The 20,844-nt window shown below is 38.9% G+C and overlaps 1 protein-coding gene across 3 annotated transcripts in view; it reads left to right on the top strand.

Moving 5' to 3' along the window:
- Positions 1-239: 239 nt before the first annotated feature.
- Positions 240-20,844, top strand: part of LOC136876495 (ATP-binding cassette subfamily C member 4) — a 168,642-nt gene continuing 148,037 nt past the window's right edge. The window contains exons 1-3 of one of the 3 annotated variants that reach the window (XM_067150499.2): positions 240-261; positions 13,712-13,814; positions 19,336-19,446. In XM_067150499.2, coding sequence (XP_067006600.2) covers positions 13,735-13,814; positions 19,336-19,446 — 191 coding nt within the window. In that variant the 5' untranslated portion in view covers positions 240-261; positions 13,712-13,734. Of the gene's footprint in view, positions 262-2,182; positions 2,550-13,711; positions 13,815-19,335; positions 19,447-20,844 lie in introns of those variants that run through there. The other 2 variants (XM_068228455.1, XM_067150498.2) reach the window with 2 other exon arrangements.

Below are 20,844 nucleotides of genomic sequence, written 5' to 3'. Positions count from 1 at the left end.
CAAAAAACAAAAACCACTACTTTTCAGAGAAGAATGAGTTTGCTCAAAATCCATGCAGTGGCAACACTATCCAGTAATATTTGGTTGCAGGAGCACAATAGACATGTGCACTTCTCATTAAGTAACAGCTCCGGAAGGCATCATGTCATCAACCCTCATGCACGAGCCATACCTGCAACAGCAAGAGCTCAAGACTGATGTGCACAAGCATGCAATGCTGGAAGTTTGAAGCATAGAACCCAGCAGATTTGAATGTGGCAGGTGAGAATTCAAATTAATGGGTAACAGGGGTCTGTTCCAAATTCTGGGTGTTCACATGGACTTGTGCTCTTGTACGCAAGCTGCTGCTGGTAGCTATGCAAAAACACAGTGTGAAGATCCTCCCCTTCCACTCATCTGGTCACTTACCAGCGAGATCAGAGGTTGAAAAATAATAGCTCTCATTTTTAGAATGTGTTTTTTTAAATTACTACTACAATTGCTATTTTCTTCTAATAGCCAATTATTATTTGCCCTAACAGAACATGACTGGCAAAAAATGAGTGCAATTGGACTAGACAAAAGAGTGACTGAATGGGTGGCTATATTTCTAGAAAAAAGAAATCCAAGAATTACTGTACAGTAGGTGAAGCATTATCTGATCCTCTAATCCTTACGAGGAGAATTCCTCAAGGCATTATTATTGGACATTAATGTTTTCTTTATATATATATGATATGAGTAAAAATCAGAGATAAGGCTTTTTGTGAATGATATTATTCTGTATAAAATAATAAATAAGTTACAGGATTGTGAGCAGCAGCAAAAAGACCTCAACAATGTTGTGAGATGGTCAGTAAGCAATGGTATGATGATAAATGGTGTTAAAAGTCAGGTTGTGAATTTCACTAATAGGAAAAGTCCTCTCAGTTTTAATCACTGCATTGATGGGGTGAAAGCTTCTTGTGGGGATCACTGTAAGTACCTAGATGTTAATATAAGGAAAGATTTTCATTCAGGTAATTACATAAATGGCATTCTAAATAAAGGATACAGATCCATGCAAATGGTTATGAGGGTATTCACAGGGTGTAGTAAGGATGTAAAGGAGAGGGCATATAAATCTATGAGTATGGTTCCGGTGTATGGCACCCTCACCAGGATTACTTGTTTTGAGAACTGGAAATAATCCAAAGAAAATCATCTTGATTTGTTCTGGATGATTTCCAACAAAAGAGTAGCGTTATAAAAATGTAGCAAAGTTTGGGCTGGGAAGACTTGGGAAAAAGGAGGCGAGCTGCTCGACTAAGTGGTATGTAATAAAACTTCAATACGGGATCTAAAATGAGAATAGTCTCTTGCAATAAGTGGTATGTTCCAAGCTGTCATTGGAGAGATGGCACGAAATGACATTAGTAGATGAATATGTTTGAGTGGTGTTTTTAAAAATAGGAAAGATCATAATATGAAAATAAAGTTGGAATTCAAGAGGACAAATTGGAGCAAATATTAGTTTATAAGAAGAGGAGTTAGAGATTGGAGTAATTTACCAAGGAAGATGTTTACCATAGTAGGATCCATTTTAACTAATACGCAATATGCATGTGAGTGATTTTATTTATTATTTATTTGTTTATTTATTCTTGTGGCCAAGTTAGGGCTCACACCTCTCTCTGACACTAACCACTTTCAATAATAACATTTAAAAATTTAAAAATAAAAGCAAGAGCCATAATTATACATAAAGTAAGTACTAGGGACAAATACACAACATTGTTGATACATCATAAATAAAATTAAATGCTTTATAATGCACATAAAATGTTATCTAAATACCTGCACAAAAAGGAACAGTAAAATGAATTTATAATATAAATTTATAACAATAAATTCCCAAATTCTTTGCAGTTATTTAAGGAAAGATTAACTAAACAAAAGATAGGGAATCTGCCTCCTGGGTGACTGCCCTAAATGCAGATCAGTGGTGACTGATTAACATGTATAAATAGACTTATTTTTCACATTCTAAAGTTATACTTCATAAAGGTAATTGTGACCATGGCAGAGTAGCCTATATGCATACACTATGTGGCTGTTGATGAAACACTATCCATGTATCGCTTTTGACTAAGTAGTTCTTCTGAGAAAACATATCTTTGTTTATAATAAAGATCTTATCGCATACTTAATAGATGATTTTATATTTGAAGAGTGTGTTGAGGCCTTGTGCAACTCTGCCTATGTTGAGGTTATAAGTTATCAGTACACCACCTGTAGTGAAAGTTAGTTTCCCTGTCACACAATGAAAATAACTTATCAGGTCATAATGCAAGGTCAAGTTATCAGCAATGCCAAACCTACACTGGGAAGGTAGAACTTGAAGAATGGGTGGACTATGAGGTGGTCAGTTTAGATAGTTCTGAGTGGTTTGTGAACAAAGGCTGTGTGTTGTGCTTTCAGAAATGGATTGATTAATATTACTGAAAGGATAAGTTACATTACAAACATCATCTTGCAGAAATCTTCTGTGGGTGAATACTTTCATTTATTCTTCTTGTTGACTGGTCAAGGTCAGTGGAATACAAAAACTAACTTGTATTAATTGTCTGCCATGATTGTTGTGAACACATACCTACCTAATGCAATTCTTAAAGTATACGGTACTGAGAAACCAATAAAATCAAACTCTTAAAATTATGTTAGGAATGAACCTGATGGATGAAGCTATATGCATAAACTGGCTTCAGTGGTGGGGTCGTGTGAGGCGAATTGAGGAGGATGGGTTACCTAGGAGAATAATGAACTCTGTTATGGAGGGTAAGAGAAGTAGAGGGAGACAATGACGATGATGGTTACACTTGGTTACTAACTCCCAAGTCTTCCCAGCTGAAACTTTGCAACATTTTTATAACGCTACTCTTTTGTCGGAAATCACCCAGAACAAATCAAGCTGCTTTTCTTTGGATTTTTTCCCGTTCTTGAATCAAGTAATCCTGGTGAGGGTCCCATACACTGGAACCATACTCTAGTTGGGATCTTACTAGAGACTTACATGCCCTCTCCTTTACATCCTTACTACAACCCCTAAATACCCTCATAACCATGTGCAGTGATCTGTACCCTTTATTTACAATCATATTTATGTGATTACCCCAATGAAGATCTTTCCTTATATTAATACCTAGGTGCTTACAATGATCCCCAAAAGGAACTTTCACCCCGTCAAGGCAGTAATTAAAACCAAGAGGACTTTTCCCATTTGTGAAACTCACAACCTGACTTTTAACCCCGTTTATCACCATACCATTGCCTGCTGTCCATCTCATAATATTATTGACGTCATTTTGCAGTTGCTCACAACCTTGTAACTTATTTATTACTCTGTACAGAATAACATCAACTGCAAACAGCCTTATCTCTAATTCCACTTCTTTACACATACCGGTATCACTGATATATAAGAAAACATAAAGGTCCAATAATACTGCCTTGAGGAATTCCCCTCTTAATTATTACCGGGTCAGATGAAGCTTCACCTACTCTAACTGTGTGAGTTCTGTTTTCTAGAAACATAGCCACCCATTCAGTCACTCTTTTGTCAAGTCCAATTGCACTCATTTTTACCAGTAGTCTCCCATTATCTGTGCCATCAAATGCCTCAGACAGGTCAATCACGATACGGTCCAATTGACCTCCTGAATCCAAGATATCTGCTATATCTTGCTGGAATCCTGCAAGTTGGGCTTCAGTGGAATAACCTTTCCTAAACCCAAACTGCCTTCTGTCAAACCAGTTATTAATTTTGCAAGGTATAGAACTAAATGAGGCCACAGCACTAGTTGCAAATAGAGGATTGTGGCGATGTTTTAGTAAATTCACAGAGGCTTGCAGACTGAATGCTGAAAGGCATAAAGGCCTATAATGATAATGTGTGTTGTATTTTTTGCTTTACTTTGCGCTGACGCAGATGAATTATATGGTGACAATGAGACAGTAAAGGGCTAGGTGTGAGAAGGAAATGGCCATGGCCTTTATTAAAGTGCAGCCCCAGGATTTGCCTGGTGTGAACATAGGAAATCACGAAAAATCATCTTCAGGGCTGCTGATGGTGGGGTTCAAACCCACTATCTCCCAAATGCAAGCTGACAGCTGTGCGACTCTCGCCACTTGGCCTTTAGTGCAAGTGGTCCTGGCTTCATTTCCTGGCGAGGATTGAGATCTTAACCTGTAATTTCCTTTGGCTTGGGGACTGTATGTTTGTGCTGTCTTCAATAAATTTCTTCCATTAGCAGCTCAAGAGATTTGCACCAGGGCATCTTTAGAGGCCACATGCTATTATGTTAATGTTTTTTAAAATGTTTTATAAACTGCCATCAGATATAATTTTTTTGTTATACAATTAGCTTCAAGTCGCACCGACATAGATAGGTCTTATGGCAACAATGGGGTAGGAAAGGCCCAGAAGAGGGAAGGAAGCTGCCGTGGCCTTAACTAAGGTACAGCCCCAGCATTTGCCAGGTGTGAAAATGGGAAATCACGGAAAACCATCTTCAGGGCTGCCAACAGTGGGGTTCAAACCTACTACCTCCCGGATTCAAGCTCACAGCTGCATGCTTCTAACTACCTGTTCAACTCACTCAGTCAGATTTTAAAAAACTACCATTCAATATATTCAGGTGTAAGCTAAAAGTGGTTTTCCTTCATCATATTTATTCAATGCAGGAATACTTTGAAATTAATAACAATGATCATAACTACAAATAATAAATAATAAATTTACAGATATACATTAAAATGTACAGTACAATTACTTGAGGTCTAATCACCTTCCAAACACTCATTAACGGAATACCATGGATTGATCAAGTACCATTTGCAAATTCATTCTTTCTCTCTCTCTGATTTGACAAGTGCAACCTCTTGTGGTCAATGGCAAGAAGTAGGGGTCTGTAGGAGCAAAATACTTGATTACTTGATTACTTGATTCAAGAACTGGCAAAAATCCAAAGAATAGCAGCTCGATTTTTTCTGGGTGATTTCCAACAAAAGAGTAGCGTTACAGTGGAGAGATGGCACGGAATGACATCAGTAGACAAATAAATTTGAGTGGTGTCGTTAAAAGTAAGAAGGATCATAATAGAAGATAAAGTTGGAATTCAAGAGGACAAATTGGGGTAAATATTCATTTAAAGGGTGAGCAATAAGGGATTGGAATAATTCATCAAGGGAAATGTCGATAAATTTCCAAGTTATTTGCAATCATTTAAGAAAAGGCTAGGATAACAACAGATAGGGAATCTGCCACCTGGGTGACTGCCCTAAATGCAGATCAATAGTGACTGATTGATTGATTGATTGATTGATTGATTGATTGATTGATTGATTGATTGATTGATTGATTGATTGATTGATTGATTGATTGATTGATTGATTGATTGATTGAAAGTACTGTGGGAATTACAGTATATGCCCTGTGACCGCTATACAACTGTGAAGATCCTACAGAAGCCCGGGAAAGTGACAGCTAATGGGGCTCTGATGAAGAAACCATGTTACACATAACTGGGCAATGGTGAATTAAGCTTGTTTTCATGACAAATATGAACCTCTGATCGAAGAACTCGGGGTAATGACAGCTAAGTCGTATGACAGGTTACCACCCAAAGCTCCACCAGCTATGAAACCAAAATCAAGTTTACCTGCCAGATTGGAACCTTCAATGTCCTGATATGGACAAACAAAACTGAAGAGTAACTGATATGATAGAAAGGAGGAACATTCCCATAATGGGGATGAGTGAAACAAAATGGAGAACAACAGGAATAAAACACCACCATCTAGACTGTAAACTATACTGGTCTGTAAATAACTTGAAGGAATGGAGTGGGCTTTATACTTCATAAAGACATAGACATTTGTAGCCAGATTGAGTTTGTCAGTAGTAGAATAATTAAAGTATCAATAAAATGAAATTAAGACAAATATTCCAATGGCCGTAGTCGTGTTGAAACACCGGATCCCATGAGAACTCCGAAGTTAAGCAACATTGGGCGTGGTCAAGATTTTGATGGGTTGCCAGGTTCTGTTGGTGGGGGGTAAGCAAATGGAGGAGCGAGAAGGAACTGACCACCCTACTATATGTAAACTCCAGCTCAGGCACACCTCGGTGGAGGTTTGGACCTGCCTTCATGCAGAATACACCCATACCTTAAGACAAATATCATGTAATCCAGGTCTATGGTCCACAAGCAAGATGTTAAAATGAAGAAAAAGAAGAATTTCTGATTAACTTATAGGAACATATTATGGACTGTGAAAGTTTGAAAATAATATTTTAATCCTCAGGTTGGATCAGACAGACTGGGCTATGGATCCTCATAGGTCCTCATAGGTCCTCATAGAATGGGAAATAGGAATGCAGAGGGCAAACATATTCTAGATCTGTCTATGGAAAACAACATGAATATGAGTAATACTTGGTACAATAAAATGGACTCACACAAGATCACAAGATAGATTTGGAATTATAAGTATGTAACTGTGATTGATTACTAGGTCCTGGATTTTAATGACCAAAAAATTATCATAAAGAGATGATTTTATGAATTTAAAAGCATGATATTGGCTTCTGGGCTTGTGCCATATCAAGAAAATAAGGTGAAATTCTTTACATTTTGCAGAGAACTTTCCTCTGCATCATAAGAAGTAATTCTTGACTGTTCATGAGAAGGGCTTCCCAAGGAATGAGGTTTGAATTTAGATGTTATAATAGAAGTGGAAGTGGTATGTTCATTTGTCACCAGAAGGCTCACCAGATGCGGTACAGTGCTAGCGTTCGAAGCAGAAGCTGACAGAACCAATGGAATCAGTCTGAAAGGGAGTCACATAACAACAGACGTACACACATATGAAAGCATGACGTAGATAATAATAATAATAATAATAATAATAATAATAATAATAATAATAATAATAATAATAATGGTGTATGGCCTCTGGAGAGGCCTGGTGCAGGTCTTTTTCTAGTAGACGGCTTATTAGGCGACCTGCATGTCTGTGAAGATGAGGGCCCTACCTAGGATGATTTCTAATTTTGAATTCGCCACACGCACCCAGCCCTCGAGCCATTGGAATCAACCAATTAATGTTAAAATCCCCAACCCAGCCGGGAATCAAACCCGGGACCCTCTGAACCAAAGGCCAATATTCTGATCATTCAGCCAACGAGTCAGACATGACATAGATACAAGCCTGGAATTAAACATCTGGTGATGAGGAACGTATGAATTTTTCAAAACACAAAACACAAAACACAAAACACAAAACACAAAACGAAATAACAATAGTGAAGGGACAGAGAAGAGAGCTACCTACGTAAATCCTTAATGGCTGGCAACCATGTATTACTTAATTGATAGCCAGCATCCCTGTTGAAATTGTTAGGATTTCTACATATTTCCACAGCTTCCCATATAATCCTGGACCTGTAATGTCTAGTGTGGGTAAGAGCTCAAGCATCTTGAAACACGACATCATGACCCGATGATAGAGCAAGCTCAGCTATTGCTGATTTGTCTGGCTGGTGAGACAAATATTTAATTCATGTTCCTTGATATGAGTACCAATGGACCAGCATGTTTGGCTAAAGTATACCTTGCCGCAAGTACAGGGAATTTTGTATACCCCAGGATGTAAAAGTGGGGACAATTTGTCCTTGGTTTTACCCAGACTCTGAGCAATTTTAGTTATGGTGCCAAACACGGTTTTTATATTGTGTTTGCAGAGGACCTTGGCAATTCCATCTGTGGTGTTGTGAATGTAAGGCAGGTAGGCAGTTCCCTTCACTTCTTCCCTTTGTGAGCTTTGCTTGGTCGTTTCTTTGGGATTCAGGGCTCTATGAAACTGCAAATCATTGTAGCCATTACCCTTGAATGTGACTTTGAGTGTGTCCATCACCACCTAGATATTTGATGGCTCACAAATCGTCTCACCCTCCTGATTAGTGTTGTGAGAATGCCTTGTTTTTGTGCTGGATGGTGGTGAGAATCTGCATGAAGATAGCAATTTGTGTGTATAGGCTTATGAATAGACGGTATGTCCTAAGGAGCCATCCAGTTTCTTTCTTACTAGAACATCCAAGAAAGGAAGACATCGGTCCGACTCCATCTCCATAGTGGAAGCATCAACGGCAACTTAAAAGCAATTAAAAAATATCCTAAAAAAAGAAAAACTTCAAAATTACCTTTATTTTGATCTAAGTACACAACACAACCAATTATTTTTCACCCAGTGCAGCTTTACAGTAAGTTATGAACACTTTCCATACTTTTTTTAGATGTGAAGGACTGGTGATTGTCGACTAAAATGAGAAGCACCTGTCAACATTTTTTTTTTTTACAACTTATGCTTTATGTCGCACCGACAGAGATAGGTCTTATGATGATGATGGGATAGGAAAGGGCTAGGAGTGGGAAGGAAATAGCTCTGGCCTTAATTAAGGTATTTGAGAAGCACCATAGGTCTGCGTTACCTGTGCAATGTGCAATACTTGTGAGTAGTACCATAATGTGTATAACACCGTGAGTCTATGCTACTTTTGATTAGTACCGCAACATGAGAAATACCATGTTTCTACTTTACTGGTAATAAGTACCATTATGAGGGGCCGTACACCTCAATTTTGGACCCCCTTAGATAACAAGCATCATCGATTCAGGATTGTGCTTTGGAAGCAGGTCCTTGGTCAGAAATACTATTGTTTTAAGATAGTTTCTGGGAAGGTGGGGCATTGTGGTTTGGATCCACTGATTAAGTTCATAATCATTGTTCAGCTCTGTCTTTTTGAATTCCACTCAGTGCATCAATTTTGGAATTACTTTTAACTTTCAGTATTGTGAGTTGAATCCGCTAATTATTTTAAATTCATATTCATCCATTCATTCTTCATCATCACGTATTGAATTCTGGTCAGTGGATGAATTTTGGACTCTTAAATTGTCATTACATTTCATCTCATTTCATACATTAGGGGTCAATGACCTAGATGTTAGGCTCCTTTAAACAACAAGCATCATCATCACCATCTTCAGGGCTGGCCACAGTGGGGTTTGAACCCACTATCTCCCGAATTCAGGCTCACATCTGCAGGTCCTTAACTGCATGGCCAACTTGCTTGATCCTTTCAACATTGACTGAAGAAATGGGTGCATACTTGAAGAAGCAAATATCGTCAAGTTCCACACCATCAAGGGAGTACTTCTTTCCTGACAGAACATCAGCAGTCTTGCAAAGTCTGTCAGGCCCACTGTTCTTCTCCAAAACTGTTTGCATTTCATGAAACACAAGCTCACCAACTTCACCTTCCAAACAACTTAATTTACTTTGAACTACTTCACTGAGTCCGATTTGACATCAAAGAACCACATTGTTCCAAGGACAGCATGATACCTAGCAGAAATCCAAAATTTGATCATGAATAAGCCAATTTAACTTCCATTTCTGAGTTGGACAGTAGATCCTGGGAAATTTTAATAGATGCTGTACTGTTGTTGTCAAGTGAGTTTATGATTTTGTTCACAATTTTGATATGTTGACATTAATAAACACAAGTATCCAACCAGGTTCCTCACCTAGTGAGCACTGGAGCTGGTGGAAGAGGATTCCCATGGGCTTCATATTGGAATTTCTTCACACAAGAAGGTGATTTCAGAAATAGTTTCTTAATATTTCCAGTTCTACATTCATCTGGAAAATTGCACCTACCTCCCCTCCAAACCTACCACCCTGCAAACCAAGTTACATGTACCCCCTTTTTAGTACAGCACTTCAAAGGTATTCACTGCTTTAACCATGTATCGTGCTACATCTGTGACAAATAGTAACATAGAATTATGCTACACATAATTCATTGTGTTATCAAGCAATTTGCTTCTACTGGAGCAGTCTGCCCTCTCCAAGACTTCACAATTTAGAAGAAAATTTTTCCCACTGTTTTCTTGATTCACTGCTCCAACAATTATATTCCCAACATAGAACCCATAAAATCCATGGTCTTGTCCATTGAAATCCAAATTTTTTTATTATCCAGATATGTTCTGATTTTGTATATTGTCTTGTCGTAACACCATTCAATATAATTTTTGTTACTATTTTTATTTATGCTTTTGGCATGCAATCTAGTGATCAGAAATTGTATACCATCACCTGTCCTACCCTGCCAGCCAACATTCTGATGCCACGAACCTACTATGCTGGTGTAGCAGGGGGAGAGGTGATACTCCCACGTGGCGCGTCCCAGATGGCGGACAGGGGGGTCCAGGAACACCATGGATCTACGTTACCAATGAGTAGTGCCTTTATGTGAGGAACACCATGGTTCTGTGGTTAGTAAGTCTACAATCGTGTGTATTCCACCAAAGAGGGGGAGTGGGCATTCAGCATTCAGCTGGGCGAAGTAATGTCCATGTGCCGTAACGCTGTGCTGGAATGTGTCGGTTCCCCTGGGTTCAGAATGGATCTGTGCTACCTATAAGTAGTGCCACTTTACGAGAAACACCATGGGTGTACGTTGCCTATGATTACTACACTATGTGAGAAAAACCACAGGTTCGGCTGGCACCCATCGTTAGTACCACTATGTGCGTACCTTCCAGTGTCTCCAGGTCTAGTCCACATATACAGCCGTCATTTGTGGTGTTTGAACTAAGTATTGACAAGGATTAAATTATGATCAATGCAGAATTCAACCAGCCGACTTCCTCTTCTGTTCCTTTGTCCCAATCCAAATTTTCCTACTGTATTACCTTCTCTTTCTTGGCCTATGACTGCATTCCAGTCTCCCATCACAATTAGATTCTCGTCACCTTTTACATATTGTATTAAGTCTTCTATTCATATATTCTTTCAATTTTCTCATCATCCGCTGAACTAGTAGGCATATAGACCTGCACTACTGTGGTGGGCATTGGTTTGGTGTCTATTTTGACAACAATAATCTTTTCTCTATGATGGTCATAGTAGCTTACCCGCTGCCCTAGTTTCTTATTCGTTATTAAACCAACTCCTGCATTTCCCCTGTTTGATTTTGTGTTGATAATTCCTTAATTCGGTAGTTGCCTGACCAAAAATCCTGTTCTTCCTGCCAACGTACTTCACTTATACCAACTACATCTAACTTTAGTCTATCCATCTCCCTTTTCAGATTCTCTAACCACAACGATTCAAACTTCTAACATTCCATGCTCTGACTCGCAGAATGTCAGTATCCATCTTCCTGATGATCGCCCCCTCTCGCATAGTCCCCACCCAGAGATCCGAATGAGGGACTAGTTAACCTCTGGAATATTTTACCTGGGAGGAAGTCATCATCAGTACATCATTCATACAGAGAGAGCTGCATGTCCTCGGGAGTTAGTTATGGCTGTAGTTTCCTGTTGTTTTCAGCCGTGTAGCAGTATCAACACAGCTAAGCCATGTTGAGTATTATTACAAGGCCATATCAGTCAATCATCTAGACTGCCGCCCTTGCAACTTCCGAAAGGCTGCTACCCCCGTTTTGATGAACCATTCGTTAGTCTGGTCTCTCAACAGATACCCATCCGATATGGTTGCATCTACTATCTACTATCTGCTATCTACTTCATTGGGACACGCAAGCCTCCCCACCACGGCAAGGTCACATGGTTTACAGGGGAGGACGTAAATAATAACAGTAATAATAATAACAAGCTCGATATTTTCATTATTTACCCATGGGTCAGAGAATTGTTTTCAAGTTATACTAGTCCATTACATTTGCATTAAATATAAAACATTCTCTTTACCAAATTCAAGACCTCTCATTGAGAGTTTGAAGATTTTAAGGGCAAATACATCACTATACCGGTAGTGAGTATAGTACTGTTATTCTTTTCGTACACCCTTCACATTTGCTTGTTGTGAAAATGATAAACTATGGAAAACGGTCTTCAGCACTGCAGATGGTGAAGTTCAAACCCAGCATCTACAAGCAAAGAGTTACATGGCCCCCAACTGAGCATCCAACTTACTTTTGTGACCATTAAGATTGAATACTATGTATAGTGTATAAGTAAAACTCTCTAGTATGACTTTTCCTTTGCTGCAATCTTGACAGATTTTTCTTTAAGCACGAACTTAAAGACATTTGCATTGCAAAGGTCTCCAAAGATCCTTTTCCCAAACAATGACAAAATTTAGCATTTGATTTTTGTTCTTGAAAATAAATGGTCCTTGCTTCACAGCATAAACAGAAAATTAATAACAGAAGAACATGTATATCCTTTTTGATACTTTGGTGTTCCCAGGTGGAACAATTCTGATTATGGAGGGGAGGTATGATAGAAGGCCGGCCCCGTGGTGAAGGCGTAACATGCCTGCTTCTTACCTGGAGGCCCCGGATTCAATTCCCGCCTAGTTCAGGGATTTCTACCTGGATCTGAGGGCTGGTTCAAGGTCCATTCAGTCTCGTGATTACAATTGAGGATCCACCTGACGGTGAATTGGCGGCCCTGGTCTAGAAAGCCACTAATAACAGCCAAGAGGATTCGTCATACCAAGCACACACCACCTTGTTATCTGCAGGGCTTTGGGCTGAAGAGCGGTCACTTGGTAGGCCATGGACCTTTGAGGCTGTAGTGCCATGGGGTTTGGTTTTGATTTGGTATGATAGAATGTATTTCATACATCATTACTTAACTACTTCCTTGAAAGAAGAGGGCATATAAGTTGCTGGTAAGATCCGAATTAGAGTATGATTTCAATGTATGGGACCCTTATCAGGATTTCTTGTCCGGTTCCATGGCTAAATGGTTAGCGTGCTGGCCTTTGGTCACAGGGGTCCCGGGTTTGATTCCCGGCAGGGTCGGGAATTTTAACCAACATTGGTTAATTTCTCTGGCATGGGGGCTGGGTGTATGTGTTGTCTTCATCATCATTTCATCCTCATCACGACGCGTAGGTCGCCTACAGGTGTCAAATCAAAAGCCCTGCACCTGACGAGCCGAACCCATCCTGGGATCTCCTGGCACTAAAAGCCATACGCCACTTCCATTTTTATCAGGATTACTTGATTCAAGAACTGGAAAAGATCCAAAGGAAATTGCCACAATTTTTTTCTAAGTGTTCTCCAATAAAAGGGTAGTGTTATAAAAATGTTGCCAAAATTGGGCTGGGAAGACTTGGGAGTTTGGATGCAAGCTGCTCGACCAAGTGATGTGTTCTCAGCTGTCAGCAGAAAGAATGCGTGGAATGACATTAGTAAACAAATAAGTTTGAATAGAGTATTTAAAAGTAGGAAAGATCATAATATGAAGATAAAGTTGGGAAACAAGAGGACAAATTGGGGCAAACATTCATTTAGAGAAGATGAGTTAAGGATTGGAATAATTTACCAAGGGTGATGTACAATAAATTTCCAAATTCTTTGAAATTATTTAAGAAAAGATTAGGTAGATGATTGATAGGAACTCTGCCAATTGGGCAACAGCCCTAGATGGAGGTCAATGGTGACTTGAATGATTGACTGATTGAGATTAAGGGGTGCACACATCCTTGAACCTATGAATCCTAATTTTTAATTTGATTTATATATTAATTCTGTAGGTGTTTATTGTATGTTTGATTACTGTATGTCTTCTAGAAAGAGATTCCAGTGTTAGAAACATACTAGAAACATATTTTTAACAATGATTCTAATGCTCATTTTTATTTCCAGGTGAAGCAATACCTGCCAAATAAATGACCGGTATGTCTCAGGACAAAACAGAAGACACAAATCCTGGCACTTCAGCCAATCCATTATCAAAATTGTTCTTCTGGTAAGTTCATATAACCTAAGACCTATTCCATCTGTCATCTTTTTACAATGGTAAATTACCCGCAGATGAAGCGGCATAGGTGTATAAAATTCAATCAGAAATAACAAAATACATAATGGCTTTGGGGAGTGGAAGTGATCAACATGGGAAAGCTATAAGGGCACAGATCTATAAGAGAAGGTACAAAGAAGGTTGCAATAATTATTAAGGTCTTTCCTTAATTGATATACCAGGCAAAAGTGTTTGCAGGAATTTTAAGAAAGATGGAGAACAAAATGGTGAAACTGTGTTTTCAGATCAGAAAGGATTAGTCAAGTCTAGAATACCACTATGAACTGAGTAATTGAGATGTTACATGAGAATTAGATGGTTATAGTTAAGTTTTGTAGATTTAGAGAGGCCATGCATCACAGTATGATATTGAAGGATTAAAAGACCACAGATGGTTATTATGAGAAATTAAAGACATTTAGGTTAGTCATTGTCGTTCTGCTCCCAAGACAGCAGCTTTTGATCCTGGCTAAAGTCAGTGGCATTTGAAGATGTTTGAATGCAACAACTCTACGTTGTTAGCATCCGTCGCATTAAAGACAGGACCATATAGTAAGGGCTGACCCGTTTGTTTGATGTGAGCACTGCCGCGTTGTGGTTGCCAGTTGGAGCCTGTGATGTCAGTAGCCAGACAAGTTACAATCCCAGCAGCTGGTAGTTGGCTGCAACTTCCTCTGTTCTTTCCTCTTCTACACCTCTTCTGCGTGAACTCTGTACCTGTAAGTATTGAAGTTGTGTAATCTCGTGTTTGTAGATATTTATAAAGCATTAACTGTTAGTGAGCTTCGTGTACAAGTGATGCTGTCATTTATTTGTTGTGATAGGTAGAATGAGTTGTGCAGTAGCTACGTGTTAAGATTATTCTCGAAAGACAAACAGTCTAGGAATAGACACAGTTTAGCACAGGCTTCCAAAGGATCCTCGAACTTGCAAATTTGTTTGACTAAATGTAAATGATTGGACTTGGTTAATGCATGCTGCAGTCCAACTCGTTGGCTGAATGGTCAGCGTACTGGCCTTTGGTTCAGAGGGTCCCGGGTTTGATTCCCGGCCAGGTCGGGGATTTTAACCTTCATTGGTTAATTCCAATGGCCTGGGGGCTGGGTGTTTGTGTTGTCCCCAACATCCCTGCAACTCACACACAACATATAACACTATCCTCCACCACAATAACACACAGTTACCTACACATGGCAGATGCCGCCCACCCACATTGGAGGGTCTGCCTTACAAGGGCTGCACTCGGCTAGAAATAGGCACACAAAATTATTTATTAATGCATGCTGCAAACATTTTTCTACCACTGATTATGGAAATGACTTGAAAAATTATTTGTTAGGATTACCTCTAAGGAAATTCTGTAGTCAAATACTATCCCATTTCTGAAGCAACCAGGTCATGCGGAACAACAGGATACAAGTAATTCAAATTTGGCTTTGGGACTTAAAGTAAGAAAGACTCGCTTAGCCAACTTGGAAAGATTGGAAAAATGTAAGCACAAGGAAGCCACACACATAAATAGAAGAAACCTCTTTGGATATCTCCACTCAAGAAGTGCACGAGGGTGTTCACTGTAATCATTACAATCAATTACTCAAAGAAAATAATCTTTAAAGAAAGCAGTTCATGCTTTGTAAAGAAACTTGAATGTTTCAAAAGAAGAAATGTTTTAAAATAACTGCTTCATTTTGGGTTTAGTTCAGTGCTGAACGTAATTACAGTTTTCGAAAATTAGATATCATATGGAAATAAAGCATTTTCTAAACCATGTACATAAAACATATTCTCTTCTTCAATGTATGAGGAATGTGCCTTGGCCACACCGTACTGTTACATTCTATATAGTACTGGACCTTAAAATTCTACATCTTCCGTATCTCATGAGCAACAAGAGTAGCGAAAACATAAACATTCAGCGCACTGATTCTTCTGATTGAAGGTGTGGTTAAAGTATTGGTTTTCACGCATATGATGAAAATTTGAATTGGAAATATGTTGGTGAGGTACGAGAATTAAAACAAGAATTATGCATCGCTGTTGACACCTATGCAGAAGGTGTCAATGGCACGTGGAGGAAAAATGACTGGATGGACAAGCAAAGACATTTCCCGTTCATTTATGATAAGGGCGTTATCTCCTAAGTCCTATGACTTCTGGAAGGACAAGCTTGGATTCTCTTTCCCCTGTATGTTTCTGAACAGATTTTTTAAACAGCTATTAGAATGAAGGCTTTGGTAACATAATTCATTATCAGTATAGTACTATGATGTGGCAATAGCACTAATTAAGCCAGACCAGACCCATCACTGTCCAGTGCTGTCTGGCTCATGGCGTCATGCATCACTTCAGCGAGGCGATACATTCCAGGCTGCAGTGGGCCAGCACTTACTATATGGTTCTGCATTAAAGAGCTACTACAGGATGAAATATTGGCACCTTAGTGTCTCTTAAAATCTGTAGCAATTGAAGTGACACTAAACAAATAACATAAAAGGTTTTACATAAAGTCAAAGGCATTTGTATTGACAATAATGTTTGCAATGCAAGGTGATGGTAAAATGAGTTCATAGCTCAAAGTAGTTATAGTGATAGGTAAGGCTTTAACTTTTTTCTTTTTACAAGTGCTTTACGGTATGTCGCACTGACACAGATAGATCTTATGGCAACAATGGGAGAGGAAAGGGCAAGGAGTGAAAAGGAAGCAGCCCTGGCCTTAATTAAGGTACAGCCCCAGCATTTGCTTTGTGTGAAAATGGGCAACCACAGAAAACCATCTTCAGGGCTGCCAACAGTGGGGTTCGAAGCCACTCTCTCCTGAATGCAAGTTCACAGCCGCACACCCCTAACCGCTATCACCACCCATATGATAGTTTGTAGGGTGGGGGGGGCAGACCTGGGGGTATGTAGTATTTTTAATATTTTGGAAGATAAATGGCAACTTGTATTCTGTGGTAGAATAATCCACGGTGTTCCCTGCCTGTTGGTGGGGAACGGTACTACCGCTTCTAAGTAATACAGACTTTTAAATCATTTTCTTGAAAGGAAAACACCTGACTAGACTAGACTTTTGCCTTTCCCTGAGAGCTAGGGGGGGGTGGGGGTGCGGCCCCACCTTGCCCCCGGGTATGGGCGCCCTTGCTAACCGCACCACCACATGCTCGGTAAGTCTTTTAATCTATTACCTTTATTTCATAGGTTATGAATTTCATTATGGTTCGTATTGACAATTGATCACTATCAAAGGGTACCTTTATTGTTAATAACTTACAGGAAGAGGAATTAGGGCTGTCACCCAGGTGGCAGATTCCCTATCTGTGTTTTCCTAGCCTTCCCTTAAATGATGCAAAAAAAATTGGAACTTTATTGAACATCTCCCTTGGTAATTTATTCCAATCCCTAACTCCCCTTCTTACAAATGAATATTTACCCCAATTTGTCTTCTTGAATTCCAAATCTATCTTCATTATTACTTTCCTACTTTTAAAGACCCCACTTAAACTTATTCATCTACTAATGTCATTCCACACCATCTCTTCACTGACAGCTTGTAACATACTACTAAGATGAGTAGCTCATCTTCTTTCTCCCAAGTCTTCCCAGTCCAAACTTTGCAATATTTATGTAACGCTATTCTCTTTTGTCGGAAAACACCCAGAACAAATTGAGCTGATTTTCTTTCGATTTTTTCCAGTTCTTGAATCAAGTAATCCTGGTGAGGGTCCCATACACTGGAACCATACTCTAGTTGGGGTCTTGCCAGATACTTATATCCCCTCTCCTTTATATCCTTACTACAACCACTAAATACCCTCAACCATGTGTAGAGATCTGTACCCTTTATTTACAATTCCATTTATTTGATTACCCCAATGAAAATCTTTCCTTATATTAACACCCAGGTACTTACAATGATCCCCAAAAGGAACTTTAACCCAATCAATGCAGGACTGAGAGGACTTTTCCTATTTGTGAAACTCACAAGCTGACTTGGGTTGGGAAGAATTGAGAGAAAGAAGAAGAGCTGCTCGACTATGTGGTATATTCCGAGCTGTCAGTGGAGAGATGGCGTGGAATGACATTAGTAGATGAATAAGTTTGAGTGGCGTTTATAAAAGTAGGAAAGATCACAATATGAAGATAAAGTTGGAATTCAAGAGGACAAACTGGGGCAAATATTAATTTATAGGAAGGGGAGTTAGGGATTGGAATAACCAAGGGAGATGTTCAATAAATTTCCAATTTCTTTGAAATCATTTAGGAAAAGGCTAGAAAAGCAACAGATAGGGAATCTGCCACTTGGGCGACTGCCCTAAATGCAGATCAGTATTGATTGATTGACTGATTGATTGATTGATTGATTGATTGATTGATTGATTGATTGATTGATTGATTGATTGATTGATTGATTGATTGATTGATTGATTGATTGATTTTTTAACCCCATTTATCATCATACCATTGCCTACTGTCCATCTCACAACATTATTGAGGTCACTTTGCAGTTTCTCACAATCTTGTAACTTCTTTATTACTCTATAGAGTATAACATTACCTACAAAAAGCCTTATCTGATTCCACTTCTTTACTCATTTCTTTTATGTATATAAGATGACAAAGGTCCAGTAATACTACCTTCAGGATTTCCCCTCTTAACTATTACAGGGTCAGATAAAGCTTTGCTATCCTAATTCTCTGATTTCTAATTTTCTATACTCATTTATTTTAAATGTTCATAATGTAGAAAACAGGGAAGTTTCACTATAACACAAGGTCTTCTGCATCAGTTCAAATATGTACTGTACAGTGAATAATGTCCATAAAAATGTCCATTCTAACTTAAGGAATTTGTTAATTTTGGTCTGCTTAACTCTGACATTGCTAATTACTTTCCCCATGTGCATTTCAAGGTAATTTGAAATTTGCATGTCGTTTGTGTCTCCTCTGTTTAAGAAGTAGTGCTTCAGCTCTCTTACTCCTTCGGCATTTATTTATTTATTTATTTATTTATTTATTTATTTATTTATTTATTTATTTATTTCAAAATACCGGGGCCACCTTGCTGTTTATGCATTTTCATGATCGTCTGGAGCTTCAATATCATCGTCTGCAACAGTTTTGTCTTCTACACATGCAGCAGTGACAAGGTCTCTTACATCATTTGATAGGTCTTCAGTTTGCAACATTTTGTCAATGAGTGCATAGTTGCCTCCAGACTGCTCAAACATCATCCATAATCGAGCGAGTTCCCCGTCCCCACCATCATCACTTGCAACCACTGCATTGAACTCTGCTGTCAGAGTACCTCCAGCTTTCATAAAACAATGTTCCAAGTGATTTCTTTTGAAGATGCAGGACAAGTATTATCTTGAAATATCAAGCAATTTAAATAGTTTATATTTTCTCTTTACTCAGTTCCACTATGTGTAGTGACTTATATAACTCTTTATTGTTTGTATTTCTGTTCATTTAGGTGGACAACTAGTATTTACTCTAAGGGCTTGAAGAGGAAATTGGAGGAGAGTGACTTGTACAGTCCAGTAAATATCAATCGAGCTGAAATTCTTGGAGAGAACCTAGAACTGTAAGTTTTCTCTAAACTATTTGATGGTGGTGATTATAGTTTTTGCTTATAACATTAATCAGAGGAGAATAAGGAAGAATTCTGTCTCTTCAAGTAATATCCAGGGTGTATCAGTGATGCTGTTACAAACTTTCAGTGATGATGGAAGACAGCAAATGGATCCATTTGAGATAAGGAACGGCAGTCTGGAAACGTTCGAGTCAAAAGTCATTAATAATCCAAATTGTTTAACATCCGACCATTCTTAACAGACTCCGGGGTGTCGGAATTTTGTCCCACAGTAGTTCTTTAACGTGCCAGAAGCCAACGACATGGGGTTGTCACCTTTAAACACTCGTAAAAGCCACCAATCTCAGTCGGATTTGAAACTGTTAACTTGGGATTAGTAGACCAACGTCGTATCCACTACACCACTGCGGCCAGCAGTCAAAAGTCATTCCTGGATTGATGCAGGGGGACACCATTTACAACAAATGTTGCAAATGGTGCAGCTTGTGAAAGTTGTGCAGGTAAACAGGCATAAATTAATAGAATTTTGCTTAACTTTTGACTCGATCATTTCCAGGATATGGTTCCTTATCTCAAATTGATCCATTTGCCATTCTTCATGATCCCTGAAAGTGTGTGACATAATCACGGATATACCCTGTATGTATTGACAAATAAGTGTAAGGGTGGTGAAGGACATGAACAGAAAAGACTCCTTAAACCTCACACACACCTTATATCACAGGTGTTAGAAGAGAGCAAGAATGTGCAAGGAAAGTTAAAAGTTAAAAGTAAGGACCCAGACAAGAGTAAAAGAAATTATACCAGACTCAGTTAGGGGCCCCATGGTCACTAACCAAACCAAACCAAACCAAACCAAACCAAACCAAACCATGGTCCAACAGCCTGATGCACCTTGGCCTACCAAGCAACCTTTGCTCAGCCCGAAGGTCTGCAGATTACAAGATGATGCATGGTCGGCACGAGGAATCCTATCGGCTGTCATTCTTGGCCTTCTAGACCGAGGCCGCTATCTGACTATCAGATAGCTCCTCAGTTATAATTACATAGGCTGGGTGAACCTTGAATAACCCATCAGATCCAAGTAAAATTCCCTGACCTTCCCAGGAATCGAACCCGGAGACTCCAGGTAAGCGGCAGGCTTGCTTCCTCTAGACCATGGGGCCAGTGGCCAACCTAGGGTAATATTTTAAAAATCTAAACATGCTGGCACAGTCCCCTCACGAATAAACTCTATGTACTAACTTTGTCATATACTGTATATCACTTTGCAGCTCCTGCACATTTATCAGTAAACATATTTATTTTTAAACAATTTTTAAAGAATTTGTTATTACTATTTAAAAATTAAAACATACATATGTATATAAAGTGTGTGAAATTAACCCT

The sequence above is a fragment of the Anabrus simplex genome, chromosome 6 (genome assembly GCF_040414725.1).
Source record: "Anabrus simplex isolate iqAnaSimp1 chromosome 6, ASM4041472v1, whole genome shotgun sequence".
Classification (NCBI taxonomy): Eukaryota; Metazoa; Arthropoda; class Insecta; order Orthoptera; family Tettigoniidae; genus Anabrus; species Anabrus simplex.
The sequence above is the reverse complement of the archived record's forward strand: the minus strand, read 5'-3'. Positions and strand labels throughout refer to the sequence as shown.